Source organism: Vollenhovia emeryi, unplaced genomic scaffold, assembly GCF_000949405.1.
Source record: "Vollenhovia emeryi isolate VEMERY1.0 unplaced genomic scaffold, V.emery_V1.0 DF939136.1, whole genome shotgun sequence".
Taxonomy (NCBI): domain Eukaryota; kingdom Metazoa; phylum Arthropoda; class Insecta; order Hymenoptera; family Formicidae; genus Vollenhovia; species Vollenhovia emeryi.
In genome coordinates this window covers 1,809,766-1,829,358 of record NW_011967230.1, presented here as the reverse complement: position 1 = coordinate 1,829,358, position 19,593 = coordinate 1,809,766, and the positions used below count along the sequence as shown (strand labels likewise).

At 41.9% G+C, this 19,593-nt stretch overlaps 1 protein-coding gene across 6 annotated transcripts in view; it reads right to left on the bottom strand.

Moving 5' to 3' along the window:
• Positions 1 to 19,593, bottom strand: part of LOC105567611 (probable RNA methyltransferase CG11342) — a 60,996-nt gene that overhangs the window by 1,012 nt on the left and 40,391 nt on the right. For all 6 annotated transcript variants that reach the window (XM_012022593.1, XM_012022597.1, XM_012022596.1 and 3 more), the window contains one exon: positions 528 to 744. In XM_012022593.1, the coding sequence (XP_011877983.1) occupies positions 528 to 725 (198 nt within the window). In that variant the 5' untranslated portion in view covers positions 726 to 744. The remainder of the gene's footprint in view (positions 1 to 527; positions 745 to 19,593) is intronic.

Genomic DNA, 19,593 nt, shown 5'->3' with positions numbered 1-19,593 from the left:
AAGCCGAAAACATAGAAACAAGGAAATTGACACTAAACGTTTAAACAACGCACTGAAAAAATATCAAGTCGCTAATTTATCATAATTAAACATATCTAAATCTCCTAATTTGAATTCAGAATATTGGAAATAGAATAATCGAATTAGCTACACGTCGTGTCTTCTTGATACGAGTTCCGCTTCGTGTTACCCGAGCTAATTGTAAGAGGGAATCTCCAGCTAACAGAGGAAACTCGGCAGTTGCGAGGCGTTCCGTGTAATTAAAAAAAAATGTATTAGCTCCAATAAAGAGTAACAGGATGGGCGAAACGAGCAGGAAATTTCTAACAAGGACAAAGGATGCAAATTCCGGAAGCGGAAATGCCTGCTGCGTGAGCGAAAAGCCGAATGGGGATAAGTCGACCAAAATTAGACGCGCCGCGCCGCGCCGCGCCGGCTTGTACTTTCCAGATCACGAAGGCCGGGCCGAGTCATCCCGTTTCGGCTGGCCCGCAAGTCCCCGACAGATGTGCCGCCGCTGATCTTACCCCGGCGTTACAGCCGACGTCTAGACCCGCGTATTTCCGGACCGGATGGGCGACCCGTTGCCGCTGCCACACGCCACGCGGAAGTTGCCGCACGCGCTCTTCCGCAGCGTGGAATTGGTAATAATTCATGAAGTTCCCGTGTCTGATAGCGCCCGGATCCGTTTTCTCGCTCCCCTCGCCGGCACCGCCCTCGCTCATCCTGCTTTTTCGGAAAGATCTGTAAACGCACAACAAACGGGATCATTGCTGTGCGCGGATGTGCGCAGACGGGCAGGAATGCCTAGATATTTCTATATAATGTATTCTATAATTGTAGAAATGTCCAGGCACTCTTGCCTGTCTACGATACGGATGGTATCTACGAGTAAACGTATCTACGAGCATGCACGAGGAAAGAATTTTTTTTAATTTATCCTGAAAATCGTGTAATCGTGGGACAACATGACACTTCGAAGAATTTTGTACATTTTTTTTTAATTTACCATACATCCCTAGTGGCACAGTGCATTGACCAAATGTTGGTTAAAAATTGGCCCAATATTTGGTTGTATTGAGCCAATGTTCAGCCAGTGCACTGTGCCACTAGGGATTTTACTAGTAGAGGAAAGTTCTCTATTATGAGATAGGTTTCTAATATAAGATAGCAGGTTCTCAACACCCAAATTCAATCATACAATTTTTCTTCGCAACGATTACACGATCTAACAATGAGTTTTCCACTAAACAGATTTCACTTCAAAGACAATAAATTCATGGTGGAATCAACTGATGATGCATATTAATTTAACAGAAGCCGCGCTATCCCATATTAGGATCCTGTCTTATAATAGGGAACTTTCCTCTACTTATACCTACAATATATTTTATTAGTAGAATGTATGGTAACATTTCAAAACACTCTCATAAAGTTCTTCAAAATGCCATGTCGTCCCACGATTACATGATTTGTAGGGTAAATTTTAAGAGAGAATTCTCCCCCGACTCATATTTTTGCGCGTTTTCGTTTCACGCGGTTTTTCATTGCGAAAAAATTTTCGTAATTCTCGTGTACATATAGACACAGACCTTAATTGCAATTCCTAATAATGAATTACTGAAGTGGTTTCAGTCGGACTCGCCCAATTTATGTTAAAAAAAGCGAGTAATAGAGTACAATTTTCAATCATCGCTACAGTTCTATATCATATTTCAGCCGTTCGATTGCCACGTTGTTCGTCCAACCCTAATCTCTTCAAGCCCGTTGTCAATCATATAAATAGCTTTCAATATAAAGCAGATGCCCACTTTAACACATTTATTCCAAATAACGCGATGTCTCCTTACGCGAAACGTAGTGGAATATGTTACTGAATAGATCAGTTTATATATAACGCATACATTCATGAATATATATTTCTTATATTACTAACACACGCATTTTATGATTGAAGAATTGCAATTGTCACGCCGGTGGCAATTCTATTTCTGCACGCGCGGGATGGAGGGGGACTGAAATGCTTCAAGACAAATCCCCGATTTCGAAAACTGAGTATTCGGTTTCATACGAAATGGATTACTCAACTCAGTTCCATTTCTCAATTCGGTGTGCGACAGAGAGTATAGTATACAATGTTGCGTGTAATATTGCAATAGTATGTATACGATGACGGTGACAACACAATGACGACACTAACGAGCGGTGGAGAGGCAGAAAGAGTATTAGAGGGAGAACGGGGGAACAAAGAGGGAGAATAATGGCCGCGGGAGAAGGTCAGGGGGATCTACCAAGAGCGGAAGGACCGGACGGTTAATCGTTAGTGTCCGCGACCCAAATAATTGTAGCCTTCGATCGCCAGACGATGGAGCGTGAAAAATGAGCGATAAATTATTTTCGCTGCGAATAATCCGGCTGTCATTGATGATTAAAAGGTAACGAAGAAAGAAAAAAATCACTGCCATTGCCAGTTGATTGTGGAATTATCGAAGAAATTCCTCGAGTTGAACGAGCGAGGTATTGCAAGGCATCGAAGATTATACAACACAAGTCGAAACGCTCATCAATATTCAGTGTCAAAAGTCGGGAGCTTCGGTGGGAGAAGCTTCTGTAGAAGCAAGCGTTCTATATGGAAGTAATAAAGGTTTAACGCGTTAGACAACCGTGGATAATTAAGACTTTTTGCGCGGAGACCAATTTTATGTGTCAAGGCCGATGGAACGCCGTAGGTCGCTTAATTGTAGTACACTGAGAAAAATGTCCGATTAAATATAATCGGATAATCCAATTACATGATAACAAACGGATATATCCGATTAAATTGTATATCCGATGAAAAATGTGATCGGTTTTTCAATCAAATTTCATCGGTAATTGCATTTCATCGGATATATCCATAATTTAATCGGAAAAATTAACCATCGGACACACTATTTAATTGGTTTATCCGATGAAAAATTTTCTCAGTGTACGTGAAATAAATTACGGAGAATATCTCGCGCGTCGACTCTCTTTCACAAAGTCGACAAACGGCCTTCTACTTTTCCATAAGGAAAATGTCTAAAAACAGCTCGCACCCTCGTCAGTTGTATTGTCCTCTTTATTTACCCTCGAACCTGTCTGCATTTTTCAAATTACAAGGAGAAGAACGGCTCGTTCGCTCGAGTTTCCCGTCCGGAAAATTTCGAATAGTTTTACGAGAGTCACGTGGGAAATAACGACGTACGGCACCCTGGGTTTCGTCGAAAAGGTCCAGGGAACAATGCGTATCCTGCGCGCGGCGCGGCGGGCGGTCCTTCGATTTCTTATTGCGTTCTCATTGCCAAATCCTTCCGCGGCGTGTGTACGGCGTGCCACGGGATTGCCAAATCCGGCACGTAAGATCACGAGGGCGCGGTAAACGCGCGCGACCGGCGTTAACGCGCTCGTAATCGTTATTACCTAATTGCCGCGCGCGGCTCCGACGAGAATTTTTCTTGGATCCGAGAAGGCTGCTCGGACCTCGAGCTCTTTCGCCCCCTTTTCAATACCGTGAGAACCGCGGCCGACGCCCTCGTTGCTCCACGCGACACTCCCCCCCGGATTCGCGAGGAAATTGCACGCTCTTGCGTAACCGCTTCGTCGACGTTAGTCGTAATCGTCAGAGTTATGCGCCGGGGAAAGATCGTGACGCTTTGCCTAATTAGCACGCTCGATTACGGTACGGTGGTAATTAGCCCGGTAATTCCGAACTTGCGATTCAACGCCGGGGTTTCTTGCGCGCGAGACAATGAGCGTCCCTATCGCCGATTGCGGCAAATATTCAAAGTTACCTTAAAGTGAAAAAAAATTTTATCTTACACTGAGAAAAAATGTCCGATTAAATATAATCGGATAATCCAATTACATAATAGCAAATGGATATATCCGATTAAATTGTATATCCGATGAAAAATGTGGTTGGTTTTTCAATCAAGTTTCATCGGTGGCTGCATTTCATGTTCGGACGTATCCATAATCTAATCGGAAAAATTAACCATCGGAAACACTATTGGTTTATCCCATGGAAATCTTTCTCAGTACGTGTGGAACACAGCATTGCGTGCGCTCTTTTTTTTCCTCACTCTATGTATATCAACTACTAATAGATATTATCAACTTTTTTCTAGCCTATTTTATTTGTACACAATTTATTTTTACTTCACGTCAATACATTCAACGTACATAAATATTTTGTTTACTACATAATGTAGATCTAATGTAATTTCTATGTATAAAGATCCATTATATAAAGTTTTTTAATACCACTCGCCGATACAATGCGCAACAACGGAGTTATCTACGTCGTAAACTACACTGAACTGCAAAATACAAATCTACGATATATGATTATTATAGAATAATAATTTAAAATCGAAATTATTCCAATAAATATATATTTCATATATTCTTTAAATAGATATTTAATAAAATAATTATAAAGTACTCGAAAAAAATCTCCTTTTAAATATAAACCCACGAGATTTCAGCGTATATTTTTCTTATTTAAATCATTTGAATAAATAAGACAGCGAGTAGATATTAATTTTGCAAGTAGCAAATAATATATGTAAATTAAAACACTCACCCCACGGTTGGTTCCGTCGTTGCCCGATGCCTCTCAGGCCTCCTCCTCCTCCTCTCCGATCTCCTTGTTGCACTCACACAATATTCACTCGCGAGAACGATTAGCTACGATCGCACGAAATTTCGTGTGACACTCCCGTACGCGACGTGAAATACCGCGAAACGCACCAAGTGTTATTCGTGTGTCGTATGACTTTTCGTCACGCAAATCATTCAAACTGGCAACTCGCGTGATATTTTGCATTCTCGATTCGAAAGTAGCGACGAATAGGTCATTTCTAAATAGGTCACTAAATTTACGATATAAAATGCGATGCGTCGGAATCAAAACGTCTGCGGTAAAGAAGTTGTTATTAATCCGCGGCGAAACGATACTTCACAATTTGAATTGTCGAACAATCTAATCCTTACGCGAAATTAATTTGTAAAACAAAGTATAACAGAACGAAATACAGCAGACAACGCAAGTACTAAAGCCGCACACCAACAAATGTCTCTATCGTTCTTCGAAACTGAAAGACAGATTACACTGAAATCGACAGATAATTCAAAGCGCGATGCGTAAACAAGATGTATTCACGATATGAAGTACCACGATTTACATTGATATTTTATTTGATAAGTTAGTCTCGTGAAATATCTATGTACGTTGATAAAAAGCCGACGTCTCAACATGCAATTCGTTTCTCATTACAAGTTGTAGAAACTTAATAATTAATCGATGAACGTTACTTGTTACTGATAAAGGTGTACAAATTGATAGAGTTTTATTTCCATACTGATCGCAATCGCGTTTCGGAAATTGCTAACGTAAAGGTAATACGACGCACGGAGCGACTCTCGACGCTGCCTGCCGGCTCGAGGTTCGGCGAGCGAATGATAGCGCGGCGGCCTCCGCGTAAACAATGACCTGCGTAACATCGCACGATATCGCGCGGGAATCAAAACAAAGGCGAACGTTGAGAATTCGTTATCCCGTCTGCGAAATATGAAATAAATATATATTAAAATTAAATTCTACGCCTAATATTCTTTTTGTCTCTCTCAAATTACTATGTTCAGCGATTGTTACTATACATTTTGCATATCGTTCTGTGGAAGAGGCCACAATACTTCGAGACTTTCAAGTATCGACTTAACACGCCTTTTTAATGAGAGGATATCTTTTAACTATATATACCTCTTTACGAAATCTTTTATTCTGCACTATTTTCATTCATTTATTCAATTGCGCTGAAGAAGAACAGCAAAAATGGTTCAAAATGTTCGTTCGATTTTCACTATTATAGAATCGTTTAATTATTTGAAGTTATATGTTGATTCGATCATTTGTTCTCCTTTGTTATTTGATTCTTGTGGTCTTTTTACATTTGATTTCAATTTTAAATATACTGAATCTTCGTAGTTTGATGACCTTCTCCTCGTTCGATAATCGGACGCTTTTCGTACACGGTACACGGAGAAAATTTTCTATTAAAATTTACTCTGAAAATCATGCAAGCACAACAACATGGCATTTTGTAGAACTGTACGAGAGTTTTTGAAATTTTACCATACATTCTACTAGTGAAATGTATACTAGGTATAATTACTAGTAGAATGTATGACAAACTTTCAAAAAATTCATAAAATTACAGTGGAAGGAGTAAAGGAATAAGAGCCAAGACAGGACGTTAAATGTCTAAATGATTTTAATTTGAAAATTTCCCATAAAATTCCTCGAAATGCCATGTTGTCCGACGATTTTTAGGATAACTCTTAAGAAAAATTCTCTCCGTGAGAGAAGCGGGCACCAAAACTCAAAGTCTGATTTAAATTGCACAAATAAACCATGTATATGTTTCACCGAATATTAATACGCACGAAAAAAAATGCTATTGCATTAAAAAAAAATAAGTTACTTAAATTAAACGTTGATGTCACGGGCTGCCACAAACCTAAATAATTCACTCAATTGTATTTGCTATAGATTTTAATTTTAAACATTGAACTAAATGTTCAGATTATTAAGACAACTGTCTGATGTGTTTCATTCATTAATGCTGTTTCAACCATTTTATTTCAATTATACTGATATTATTAATACAACATTTTTTTGCCGTGCACTGAATCGTACAAAGAAACTCCGAAGCACGATTTCGACCGTCTGCACCCCGGTCTCTGAAGAAAGCAAAGACCGGAGCAGAAAAACCGAGGAATTCGGGAATGAATCATTCAAGAACAATTCCCGTCAACCCTCGAATTCCGGTGTCGCGACAGGTGCCAGCGCCCCGTTTACTAGCGCGATCTATTAACGATTGTCGCGAATCGACATATCGACTGATCTCTTTCGCAAGGTTGTATCTCGATCTTACGCAATTTTCGGGTTTTCTGGTTAAATATTAATTTAGGGCCAGAACGTGTACGACCTTGCGAAAGAGATCGGTCGATATGTCACCTGATCTCTAGACGTCAGCTGGCATCTTGCAATATCGTGACCTGCCTATGTGCATCTGCGGCGTGAATTGCATCAGTGACATTGGCGTTAATATGGCCTCATTTGCGTCGCGGACGCGTGCACGCCAGTCAGAAAGAGCACCTCAGAGAGAATTCCCCCTTGATCGTCTCGCAACGAATCCAAGTGCCAATTGCCATTGTCGTCTACGTTGAAAATTGGAGAAGCGAGAGAAGAGGCACACTGAGAAAAAAAGTCTTTTGAAAATTTATTTGTGGTTTATTTCGCTGAAATAAACATTATATGAGAAATAAATATTATATGCCACAAATAAATTTTTTAAGACTTTTTCTCAGTTCGCCGAGAGAATCGCTACTTTTCCTCGAAGAATTACGTTTACAGCGAGAAATGAACACAATTAATGCGTTAAAATTCATGTAAAAAAAAACGTCACCAAGAACACAAAAATTTCACGACGGACATGTGAAATAAATTTGCCTTCGCCAATGTCCGCGCACACGCGAGATGAATGCTAGTCGCCGCATCGCGCGCGCTCTTTTGAAACGTAGGGCATTTCGGTAAATTGTCCCACGACACGAATGGGACAATGAACTCACGTGCGTGTCGTCACACGTGCCACATAAATGACGTGGACGCGATTAGTCATCTGAAATTAACATGGTCTTCGATCCCGAAAGGGAAACGCCTCGGGGCATTCTCTGTCGTAACGAACTATCATCTTGGGCAACGCGCGTAAAAATCCCGCGGCCATCCGTCTCACCAAGGTGCAAAGCAAATCTCTTCCTTGACGCGCGATTCCCGTGGTGGCTTTGTGCGTAGTCGGTCCTCAACTTTTGTCCGTCCAAAATGCCCAAAGTCCCGAATGTACGATCCGTTTACATTCCTCCTTGGAAACAAACTAAAATGTACACTGAAAAAAAAATCTGTTAGATTCAACCAGACGTCTGTTAGAAAATGGACGAATCAGAATTCCCTTTAGGATTTACCAGAATTCCTTTAGGATTTACCATGAAAGATATTTCATAACCAGAAGTTTGGTAGACTTTACTACAAATCTGGTAAATCCTAAAGGGAATTCTGATTCGTCCATTTTCTAACAGACGACTGGTTGAATCTACCAGATTTTTTTTCAGCGTAGAAATCGGCAGAAACTCTCTCTCTCTCTCTCTCTCTCTCTCTCTCTCTCTCTCTCTCTCTCTCTCTCTCTCTCTCTCTCTCTCTCTCTCTCTCGCTCGCTCCCCCTCTCTCGGTGAATAATGATTTCGGGTCCCGAAACGGTTGTAAAAGGGGAATTTAACAATGCGTATAAATGACAAAAAAACCTTTTCTAATATCCTGAGGACAATGTACATACACGCACCGGCATAAATGTCGTCCTTATTTGTGCGAGACGCGCACACACACAAACAAGCGGGTGACTAATACGATCGAAATAGATCAAAGACGTTCAAAATGATTTCAGAATAGCCATCGAGTAAAATATTGCTCGGCGAAGATTTTTTAAAACGTGACCCCGAATCCAAATGCATCTTCCTAAACTCACTAAAAAAAGTGTCGCCACCATTCTGTCTATTACTGTACCATACTGGACAATTTCAAGTCCACACGGTACCAAATATCCCGATTACAGATTCTCGATAATGCATTCGTCGACAAAGTCGAGACTTTTTACCATACATTCTACTAGTAACATGTATATTAGGTATAATCACCAGTAGAATACATGGCAAAATTTCAAAAAAGTCTCATAAAATTACAGTCGAAGTAATAAGAGCCAAGACAGTGTGACAAATGTCTAAATAATTTTAATTAAAAAAATTCTCATAAAAATCTTCGAAATGCCATGTTGGCCGACGACAACAAGGACGCTTGCGCGTCCTTTGGCGCGGAAGAATGATAAAGAAGGGAAAGGATGAGAAAAAGGGTAAGCACGGCCATCAATGGTGCCCAGGGGAGGGAAGGCAGCTGCATCGTGGACCTTTTTGCTCCACGATCCTTTCTCGCGTTGGAATCATAGTACAGCCAGGACGAGGCTTGTTCCCTCGGAGCAGGTAAAGGCAAACTGTACCCCGGAAGTCGGCCGTAAAGCGATCCATTCCGCGTGCATCCGGTGCATTCACTCGTCCGCTTTTTCCGCGCCCCATTCACGTAAATCCGCTTTTTCCGGATTTTCGTGTTCCACGTTGGGCGTGTGACAAACAAATCGACGGCCGAGATCTCGCCGGAAGATCTCGACAACGTAGGCCGTGCCGCGACAAACCGCGACAAAGGCGCACCGTGTACAAACCGCCTCTCGAGAAAAACCGGGTAGGAGGGTGTACGGTCGTTATCTCGAAAAGTATCGGTATTATCTCGGGAGAGCCGATCGCTGCGCCACGTGCGTCTTTCGAGTTTCTCCGCGCGGCGGATCGAACGTGAAATTAACCGCGGGAACGACTCAATCCTGGCCCATTCTACTCGGGAACAGGGGCTTTTCTTCAATCTCTCCCGATCGGAGCGAAAGTACACGTTGTTCCCCGTCGTCGAGAAAATCCAGATGGAACAAAACAGACGTGAAAGTAAATGAGATTTATCGCGGATACACGAGCGTTCGAGAGCTCTTTGTTGGGATAAAAGTATTGTTGCGCGCGATATTGTTATTCTTGATTAACAGATCGAATTACAAGGGAACGTAATGATAAACGCCGGCATCTTTGCGAAGCCACTTATCGCGCGAACGTTGCACCACACAAAGAGACGGCGTGCATTATCTGTCTTCCTGTTTACGTTTCACCGAAAACGACGAGGATAGTGGTTTATCATTTTACGTAATAGAATTTCACAACGTCGATTAACATCTTAATGTGACATTGAAGATTTTGCTAAAACGGTGACTCCGCCAGATTTTCTGACGACACGATAAATTCTTCGACACTATCTGCATATAGCACTCTCAACAACGACCTTTTATCGCGATATAATATTAAAACCATCGCGTACTTTGAGACCTGCATTTCGAGACAAATTCGTTTCGGCAGACAAAGTTAAACTAGAGACCCTCTAATAAGAGTCTGGCCATAACAGCGATTGTGGCAAAATCCTACGAGAGAGAAAGATATATATTTGCTATCTCGAGATAGCAAATATATATCTTTCTCTCTCGTAGGATTTTGCCACAATCGCTGTTATGGCCAGACTCTTATTAGAGGGTCTCTAAGTTAAACCATAGTACAACTAGTACTACGTCCACTCCGTCATTTGTTTAGTCGATTGCGCACTCGCCATTATTATGGTCAAGCCAATGAGAGAAAAGTTATATATGTGGTATTGTAGCTTTGATGAGCAGAGGAAAGTCCTCTATTATGAGATAGGTTTCCAACGTCCAAATTCAATCACAAATCTTTTTTCGCAACGATTACACGATCTAACGATCAATTCTCCACTGAACAGATTCCACTCCAAGGGCAATAAATGCATGGTGGAACCAACAGATGATGCCTACACGGAAAAACGAATGATGTTGTATCGACAAGATCACAGTAATTCAAGTAAAATCGTTGAAACAACATCAGTATTAAGAAATGAGAAGCGTCAGATTGTTGTCTTAATAATCTGGATATTTACATCAATGCTTATAATAAAAATCCATAGCAAATACAATTGAATGAATTATTTATGTTTGTGGCAGCCCGTCACGTTAACGTTTAATTCAAGCAACTTTATTTTGCTTAATTCAACAGAATTTTCTTTTCCGTGTATTAATTTAGCAGAAACTCCGCTATCTTATATTAGGAGCCTATCTCATAATAGGGGACTTTACGTATGTACAGTGATGGACAGAATCGTTGCGACATTTTTTTAAAGAAGTTTTGGAAACGTGCGTTTAGAGTCAGGGTTATATTCCAAAATCTTCTCCGAGGAATATTTTACTAGATGGTCGCAACCATTCTGTCCATCACTGTACACACACACACACACACACCGCTGGATTGCTGACCAAAGCAATGCTTGAATATTACGTGATCGGGAAAGATCAAAGGGGCCGACAGAGAGTGGACCTAGAGTTGGTTAAACCGCTGCCGCGGAGACGGGAAATTTACATTGTAGTCCAGTTGCAAAGCGGATTCCCCAAGCTGACGCTAGTTGTGACTTTCTAGTAAAACGTTTAGACATCTCCCTGGAATTTGTTTGTGCGAACGTTGCAGCGCGCGGTACCGGAAGCGGATCGTATAGCGCGTGACGCAATTTCCGGGACGCAGCCTTTAAGAATTCCGATTCGTCGCGGTATCGTCGAAAACCGTTTGCTCAGCCGCTTCCTCTATTTTCGTTGCTCGCTGTCAGTCATCAATCCGCGTGTGGCTGTTCACCGTTCTCGCTTTTATTGGGGTACCTGCGAGAACCCGCTTCTCCACGTTTCAGCGCTTATCTCTTCCGCCATAATTCGACGCAATTCTTCATCGCCGTGATAAAAGCGTCGTACGCTGATGGCGCAACTGACACTCTCGCACTTGAGATTCAAGGTTTCTAAGTTGTTATTTATCCTTCAGTTACGATTACCGATGTGTTTCCGCAGCCATACAGGTACAGACTTGGCGCGCGAGAATAACGCGACGCTGCGCCGCGTTAGACAAGATCGATACGAATATTTCATTATCTTTGAGAAGAAAAGATAAATTTATATATAGCACAAATAAGCATCGCAAGCGATAAATAGAATCGCGATGGCACGAGATATATTTTTTCAAACACAGACATTTCATGAAATGCGTTCCAGAAATATTGTACGAAAAAGAGAAGGGAAAAAATTAGTAAACATTCCCAAAAGATCGGCACGACGTGACTTGATTTGCGCAAATCGCACGTTCCTTACACGCGTCGTGTGCTTAAGGATTTATCCTCATTATCGAGATAAAAATGTTTGGCGAAGCCTTTAGAGATAGCCAGCAAAATTAAATAAAACGACCTCTCGCACGTTTCTTTTATCGTTTCTCCTTGATGGCGAAGAGATAAGTTGGGGAAGGCATTGTATTCGCAACAGGGAAAAATATTCCCGGGCACCGATTTTCCTAACGCAACGTATCGGCGAGATCGTTCGTCGGCCTTCGATTATTCTCGATAAATCCTCGAACGATACGTTCAGGGCTTCGAGGGATTTAAACGTTACAACTGGGTCATCCAGGCAAGGATAAGCGTCGCGACGGAGATATATGATTATGCGCGCGCGGCGCAGCCGAGGAAAACCTCGAACGGTGTCAAGTTCGATTCTTTATACCCGCCGGCGTTCGAGCAGGAATTCATGGCGGTGCAAAATATTCGCGCGAAAATACGAATAAAAATTGAGTCGCGCCGAACGCGATAAGATCGAACAAGAATCGCCTTTCAAAAATTTCAGACTTTCAAAAGTCAGTCTTCTCTTATTTTTTCGTTTGACTGAAAAATTATTACTTAAGGTATAGTTATTTCGTAAAATCATAAATTTTATTGTATGTATCCATAATTTAATGGGAAAACGTAATCTGACAAATTAACCATCGGAAATACTACTTAATTGGTTTATCCGATGAAAATTTTTCTCAGTGCACTGTTAACAGGTTATACAAGATGTTGAAATATAAAAAATTAGGCGTTAAAGACATATACATATTGTTGAAGCATAGAAAAAAAACAATAGTCGCAAATATCCATACGTACTGCAAGTGAGTCCGTTGTGCATTTAAAAGATTGTTATTCGGCAACTCGTTTCGACAGTTCGCAGCTCAGGTGCGTTTCATATTCTTATCATATCGCAGCTACATCAACAATACGCACGCCGAATTCTCTTCTCGGCAGATGTGCATACTCAGTTTGATTAGGCTATCACGAGCGAAGAAATTTCTTCGAGGTCTTAACCTGAATTTCCGCAGATTACGTACTTTTACAAGAGCGCAGTTTATCGCAGGAATGTCCCCGTTTCTGACGTCACCGCGCATATGACAAATCTGAATGACATACCGCTTTCGACGGAAATTCAACTGATGGAAATCTACCGCTTATCGTAGCTCATTCATTTTGGGCATTAAGTATCTGTATTTTCAAATGAAATTCCCCGTCGATAGGGAAATAACGTCGCTTTGAAGCGAACGACATCGCTTCGAGTCAATTAAACGAGGTTCGTGCGCGTGTGTGCCAGCTATTAATATTCGTGGAGCTTTGACCCTAATTTGCGATGTCGATTCGCCAATTAGGTGAAAACTGATCTTTCCGCAAGCGCAACTCTCATTCTCCATAAACCGATGATCGATCCCCGGAGATTCGGAGAAACGGCGAATTATTAATAATCGGCCAGATTGCTCGTGCGAATCGATCAACTTAAAAACGCGCGGCGCATCCGCGATTCGCACGATGAATAGAAAGGCTCGAGAGATATATGGAAATCACTGTTCATTTTTGCCACGCGGTTGTTTATTGCCTAATGTAATTTAAACACTTACGTCAATGCGCGAAAAAGAAGTTTAAGAATCTTCTTTCGAAAATCGCAATTATATTAATTTATGTCGATTAACATATTTGTTTTTTCCTTCTCGTTTTTTTCTGAAAAGGACGTCAAATCATATATTTCGGCGAAGTAAACGCGCGAATACTTCCTAAAAGGATGACTGGTGATTGCGCCATTACGCCAAAGCTCGAGTCGTGTTTTCGCTACGTGCAACGCGCGTGTACGCTCGCGAAACTTACGTTACGTTGCGTTACGTTACGCAAAACGCAAGACGCTGAGCCGCAACGCAAGAAATCGGACAATGATAGTCCCATCATTCTTCTCATATTTAACTGCGATTGGTCCATTTCTTGCGTTGCGGCTTAGCGTCTTGCGTTTTGCGTCCATGGTAGAATAAACTTTAAGCGTATTGTACAATGGATACAAAACGCAAGACGCTGAGGCCTGGTCTCACCAACATCGCTTAACTTTAAGCTTAGTTTAATTTATTCTTTGTCTCTTTCTCTTACTTTAGAAAGAGACAAACGTGAATTTAACTAAGATCATACGACGTTTAGCGAAACCGGGCCTGAGCCGCGGGAAATCGACCAATCACAGTCAAATATGAGAAGAATGATAGACTGTCATTTGTCGATTTCTCGCGTTGCGACTTGGTTTTACGTTTTGCGTCCACTGTAGGATAAATGCCGGACTTCAGCCGGCTCACGTTGCCTCGCCACACGCGGACACGTGTGCGGAAAGTGACGCAAGCCGAGGCGGGAACAGGAGCTTCCACGCCATGCAAATGATTCCTCACACATACGTCAAACGAATTTACGTCAGATAAAAAAAACAAAAGCCTATAGAGACAGGAACTGATACGCGACGTCAGAAAATTATGGATGCGGTAGACTCCAATTAAAATTCGTACGAATGTTTTAATTATCTTCGTATCTATTTCGGACACTCGCGTTCCACTCGAACTCTCGCTTCCCATTTCCATTCAGTGTTGACTGGAAATTACGCTCGAACGAGAAGAGAAGGAAAGATAGGTGAGAGAAGAAGACGTCCGTATTTTCCAAGCGTCTTATCAGCTGATATTTCCTCGCCTCCGAAGTATTGACGAATCAGCGTCACTCATTAACGCTCGCACCTTCCCTTACGGATCACGGGTCGACGTTTTATCGTTTTTTTTTTTTGGATGACGCAATCGCGCCATGTAAGTTGCCGATACGTGCATGTACTCACGTAAACGAGAACGCATCGCGACGCGTAACGCGTTGATCGGCGCCCACACTTCTGTCGTGAATCTTATCGCGCGTATCTGATACCACAAAGGGATACGTCATGCTTGTTTCGGTACGTCACTCTATTTTTTAAGTTGGCATCACGGTGACGCGCTGAGATCATCGCGCGCCTATGCATCACTCTGTTCCGTGAAACGCTGGAGTCATCGAGCTCTCGGGCTCAATCTCTCGAGAACGAGACGGAAGCAGAGTAAATACGAACGTTTCCGCTGGGAACGTGTCTGGCGGTGTTGTTTCGGATCCCTCGGAGATCATAAGATTATTTTGTATCAGCACTTATTAAAAGAAACAGGAAGGCGTACGAGCCTTGCCCTCTAAATTGGTTTCCAGAACACGCGCGCGAATCTTCCTCAAACTTGAGACGTTATCGAGAGTGAAAATAAGCTCCTCGCGAGTCGGCAGGTTCCGGGTTCAAACCCTCGCTGAGATATGACTTTTTGCAATAAATTAAAATTAAAATTATTTAGACGCCAACATCCTGTCTCGGCTATTACACTTTTGTTCCTTCGCATCTGTGATTTCACATCGGAGCCTCGTGGATTTATTATTAATTGTGAAAATAAGTTCTTTCCTGAATGAGAATAATGCGGCTCTTTGTAACGCAGCGGAGCGAAACAAGACCTCTGGCACAAAATCGTTACAAAACCGTACGCATAATTCACTTCCAAGAATGCTAACGTTGTCACAACACGCGCGTTATCCATACATACTTTGTAGCGACGAAGTTTCCGTGCCGCATTGCCCGGCGCTAATTTGCATTAATTAGATTTAATTAATATCGCGCCGGCGGCCGATCGCTCACCTACACTTCGTAGGAAGAAAAGGAATTCGCGTATGCATATTCCATTAATTCTCGCCTTTCACCGGCCCGATTTAGAGAATACGGACTTGACGTCTGGCTTGCGCTCGAACCCGCGCAATTAACAACTTTCGAGTGTTTCCCGAATTATCGCACGGCGAATTACCGCAGGGTGATCTTTCGAATCGATTTTTAAATAATCAGCCGCGATCACGAGATTCTTGTGAACGCAGAAAGTCGAGAATCGGATAAACTGCCGTTGTCCCCGTGTATTTCCCTCTCTCACTTGTCCTCTGCCTGATTACTCGCATTTCACACCCTTGTACCGTCGTTAACCGCAAAAGTGTGACTTTCACGAGAATAAAAAATCGGATACCATAACAGAAGAAAAAGTATCTTTTCATTCTCTTTATGCTTTCATTTATCACATCCTGTGGCTTTCTACAATATTTATTATAACTTGCGCTTTGTGTGTCCTGGCATTAGCCAGCCGAGTATCTGTGTAAAGTAGCAATAATAGCCTGGCAGGTAGCTGTACCGGTCATCGCAGCGGGGCGGCCACACCGTCAAGTAAGAACGAAGCAAGATCAGGGAAAAGGATAAGTGCATCCTGTGCGCGCTGTAATGCCCAAGTTATCCCCATGTTATTTTCGCCAGACAGCTGTTCTGGACCGGACGTGAGAGAATGCTTTCGAGAGGAAAATCTAGAAATAGAGGTTTTGTCATCTCGACCGAAGCTTGTCGCAATCGTATACGGTAAACGTTCACAAAAATTTCGTAAGAAAAAGATCGAGCGGCTAATTAAACGTTCGTTGACGATAACGGTGTCTTCGTGTTTTAACCCACTCACGCGGGACAAATTTTACCGAGTCTGGCGTTAACAATCTAAACGTGAGACATTGAATTCGCTATTCGATTCATATCGCGTATAGCACATCGGATTTGATCATTTCTCCAATTAGTTCGATGAACATCCTATTTTGTATATTTGTATCTGAACCGCGAAAGGATTAATTCAATTCAATTAACTCTTTTAAAATAGATATATCGCTCGATTATCGTTGAAATTGCATCTCCGCGCTCTTTCACGTCAAGAAAAATTTTCATCGGATAAACCAATTAAATACACTGAGAAAAATTTTTATCGGATTAACCAATTAAACAGTGTTTCCGATGGTTAATTTTTCCGATTACGTTTTCCGATTGAATTATGGATACATCAGTTTGTTATTATATAATATTGAGTTACGATTATACTTAATCGGATAGTTTTCTGTGTACTTTTCACGCGACATTCCGTGAACCTAGAACGATCTTTTAGTTTTGAGAATGTGTCCAACGAAACACGTCAAGCCAGTGTTCTCCCCCGCAGCTCGTTTATCTTCCCTCTACAACATTTCCTTCCATTATGTCGTTTCCGTGCGCTCTGCGTAGGAGGACCCATAACATCCTCTCTCGCCGGCAACTTCCTCGAGATCGTCTCGATTCGCAGGACGAAGAGCGGACGCATCGTCCGCTTCTAAGCTAATTTTTCTCTATCTCTCTGTATCTCTTCCCCTTCTTCTCTTCCTCATCTCGAAGCATCCGAGGCGTAAAATGAAACAGCCGGCGAACCGGTTCGTGAATTTTTCGTCGGTTCCTCGTCCCGGACTTCAGACCGGTATCCCTGCAAAAGCGCAACGCGTAGGCAGACAGTTCTATGCGCCGCGCGGATTTGCGTTTCGCAAATCGCATGCGACGCGCGTTCCACGCAAGGCTAGCTCATTATTCGTCGCACGAGAACGAGAAGTCTGGCTCAATTGTACAAGGTGTACGACGCAAAACGCCGAGTCGGCGTCGAGTTTGGATTTTTACGTAAACTCGCCGGATTCCATTGCGCGAGTTCGTATTCGCGTGACGCGCGCGTATCAGCGAATTATGTCCGCGAGAAAATTTATCGGCAAAGAAATTGTCACCGAAAATTTTAACTCTCGCACAAAACTGCCCGTGCTCTTACTAAATCAGGATAACAAGGTAAAATTATGTTTCTTTTTACATTTGAATTTTTCACGCAAGTTTTCCACGTGATTATAAATAATGCAAAAATAATTAGAGCGCTGTTGTAATAGAGAATTGTAATAGAGAATTTGTAATAGAGAAATGACGGTCGACTCTCAATGAGATCTTGGAAAAGGCGTTTTTTTTGTCGTTTAATTATGACATTTGCGAAATATAATGAATTTTCAATCTATTATAGTCGTGAACGCACGGCTACGATACTCGCAATTTTTGCTGGGCGTGTCAGATTTTAATTGAAGTCAAGCACATTGGACGAAATCAACGTACTCTATGGAGGACAGGGCTTCCGCGAAGGTCGATTCGCCATATCGACGTGTCCTTCGCAAGAAAGCTAGCGAGTATCACGGTGAATGAACGTTGCCTTCATTGTCGGATTTCGCAATCCCCACGTCGCCGTACTTCGACGGAGGCCGTAGCTCCCGAGATCTTGAGATCTCGACGATCGTAATGCGTGGCCTTTGTTACTTTTTACGAAGCGCGCTAGAAAAATCTACAGATCTGCCCGTACCGCTCTTTCACGTCCAATTCCTTCTTAAAAGAGCAACGCGTCTATTTTTATCAGTTCGCAGTATTTAGAACGCTGTGCTTCAAACGGTTCGTAGTACAACTTGTTACAAAATTGTATTATTTAAAATTAATTTCGGATCGTAGTATTCGGATAATTTTTCACATCTTATTTGGCATTTATCGCGATTTATTTCGTGCTTAGAGTTTTAATACCTTTAAAATGAGCTCCATTTAATCTCAGTGACTTGATATTAACCGAGAGAAATATGACCGTAATTTAAAGTTAAAGTTTAAGCACCTCTGAAATGAGCTCCGTTTAATCTTAGTGACTTGATGTTAACCGAGAGATATGATTTTTTCAAACGTGCTGGAATATGCAAGCACGTCCCAGTGAGATTTTCCTCTCAGGGTAGACGTCAATTAAAAAGAATTTAGAAACCAATCTTACAATCCAAAACTGTCTCTTATAATCCATTTACACGTCACACCTCTCGAGATGCGAATTAACGGATCCCCGAGGTCGATCGAACGCGAAATTCCGTGTCTACGGAGAATGACTCCCCGGTTTCTTAAGTGACGGGCTGAATAATGGAGGAGGAAGAACGGAGTTGCGTCTTCCCGTATGCGAAGATAGAAGGTTTCTCTATCGAAAGGAAGTAGCGCGCAATTTTGTGCCGGCGGGCCGCGACTTCCGCGTCTCGGTTCCTGTTTGCGGAGCGGCACGAGGAGCTCCATATCGGGGGCAGATAACAGTCCCTGGTCATACGTGTGCACGCGTCTGCCACGTCAGAGTAATTCCCAATACGACAGCTCCCCGCGAAATCGCACCGTGATTCGCCAAAATATAGCCGGAAGTAACCTTTATCGTCCGAGTCTTCTTCGTTGGCGCACACTTTAATATTTTACCACCGTTCGAAAGTGTACTTCTTAATCGCGGAAGAGGACATAGAAAATTAATTGTCCCAATCGTGGGACAGCATGGCGTTTTCAAGAACTTTATGGGAGTTTTCTGAAATTTTACCAGTAAAATGTATGACAAAATTTCAACTCTTTTATTTAATTTTGTCATACACTTTACTAGTAAATTTCAGAAAACTCTCATAAAATTCTTCGAAATGCCGTGATGATTTTCAGGATAAATTTTAAGAGGAAATGCTCTCCGTGTACATCTACCACACTTGTCACTTTTCGATATCAGTGAACATCTACTCCAGCGTAAGGAAAACTTTGTCTTTTACCAAATTAAAAAACTGTAAAGATAAATATCGAAAGAGTAAAAAAGAAACATACATCGATACAAAGTACGCAGCTCTCATGTTTAATATTAGAGTGCAATAAAAAAATTCTTTAATTTGAGATTGTGTAATTTTGTTATTATACTTTAAAAACTGCAGATTGGGAAAGACTAAAAATATATTGTTCGAGTTTG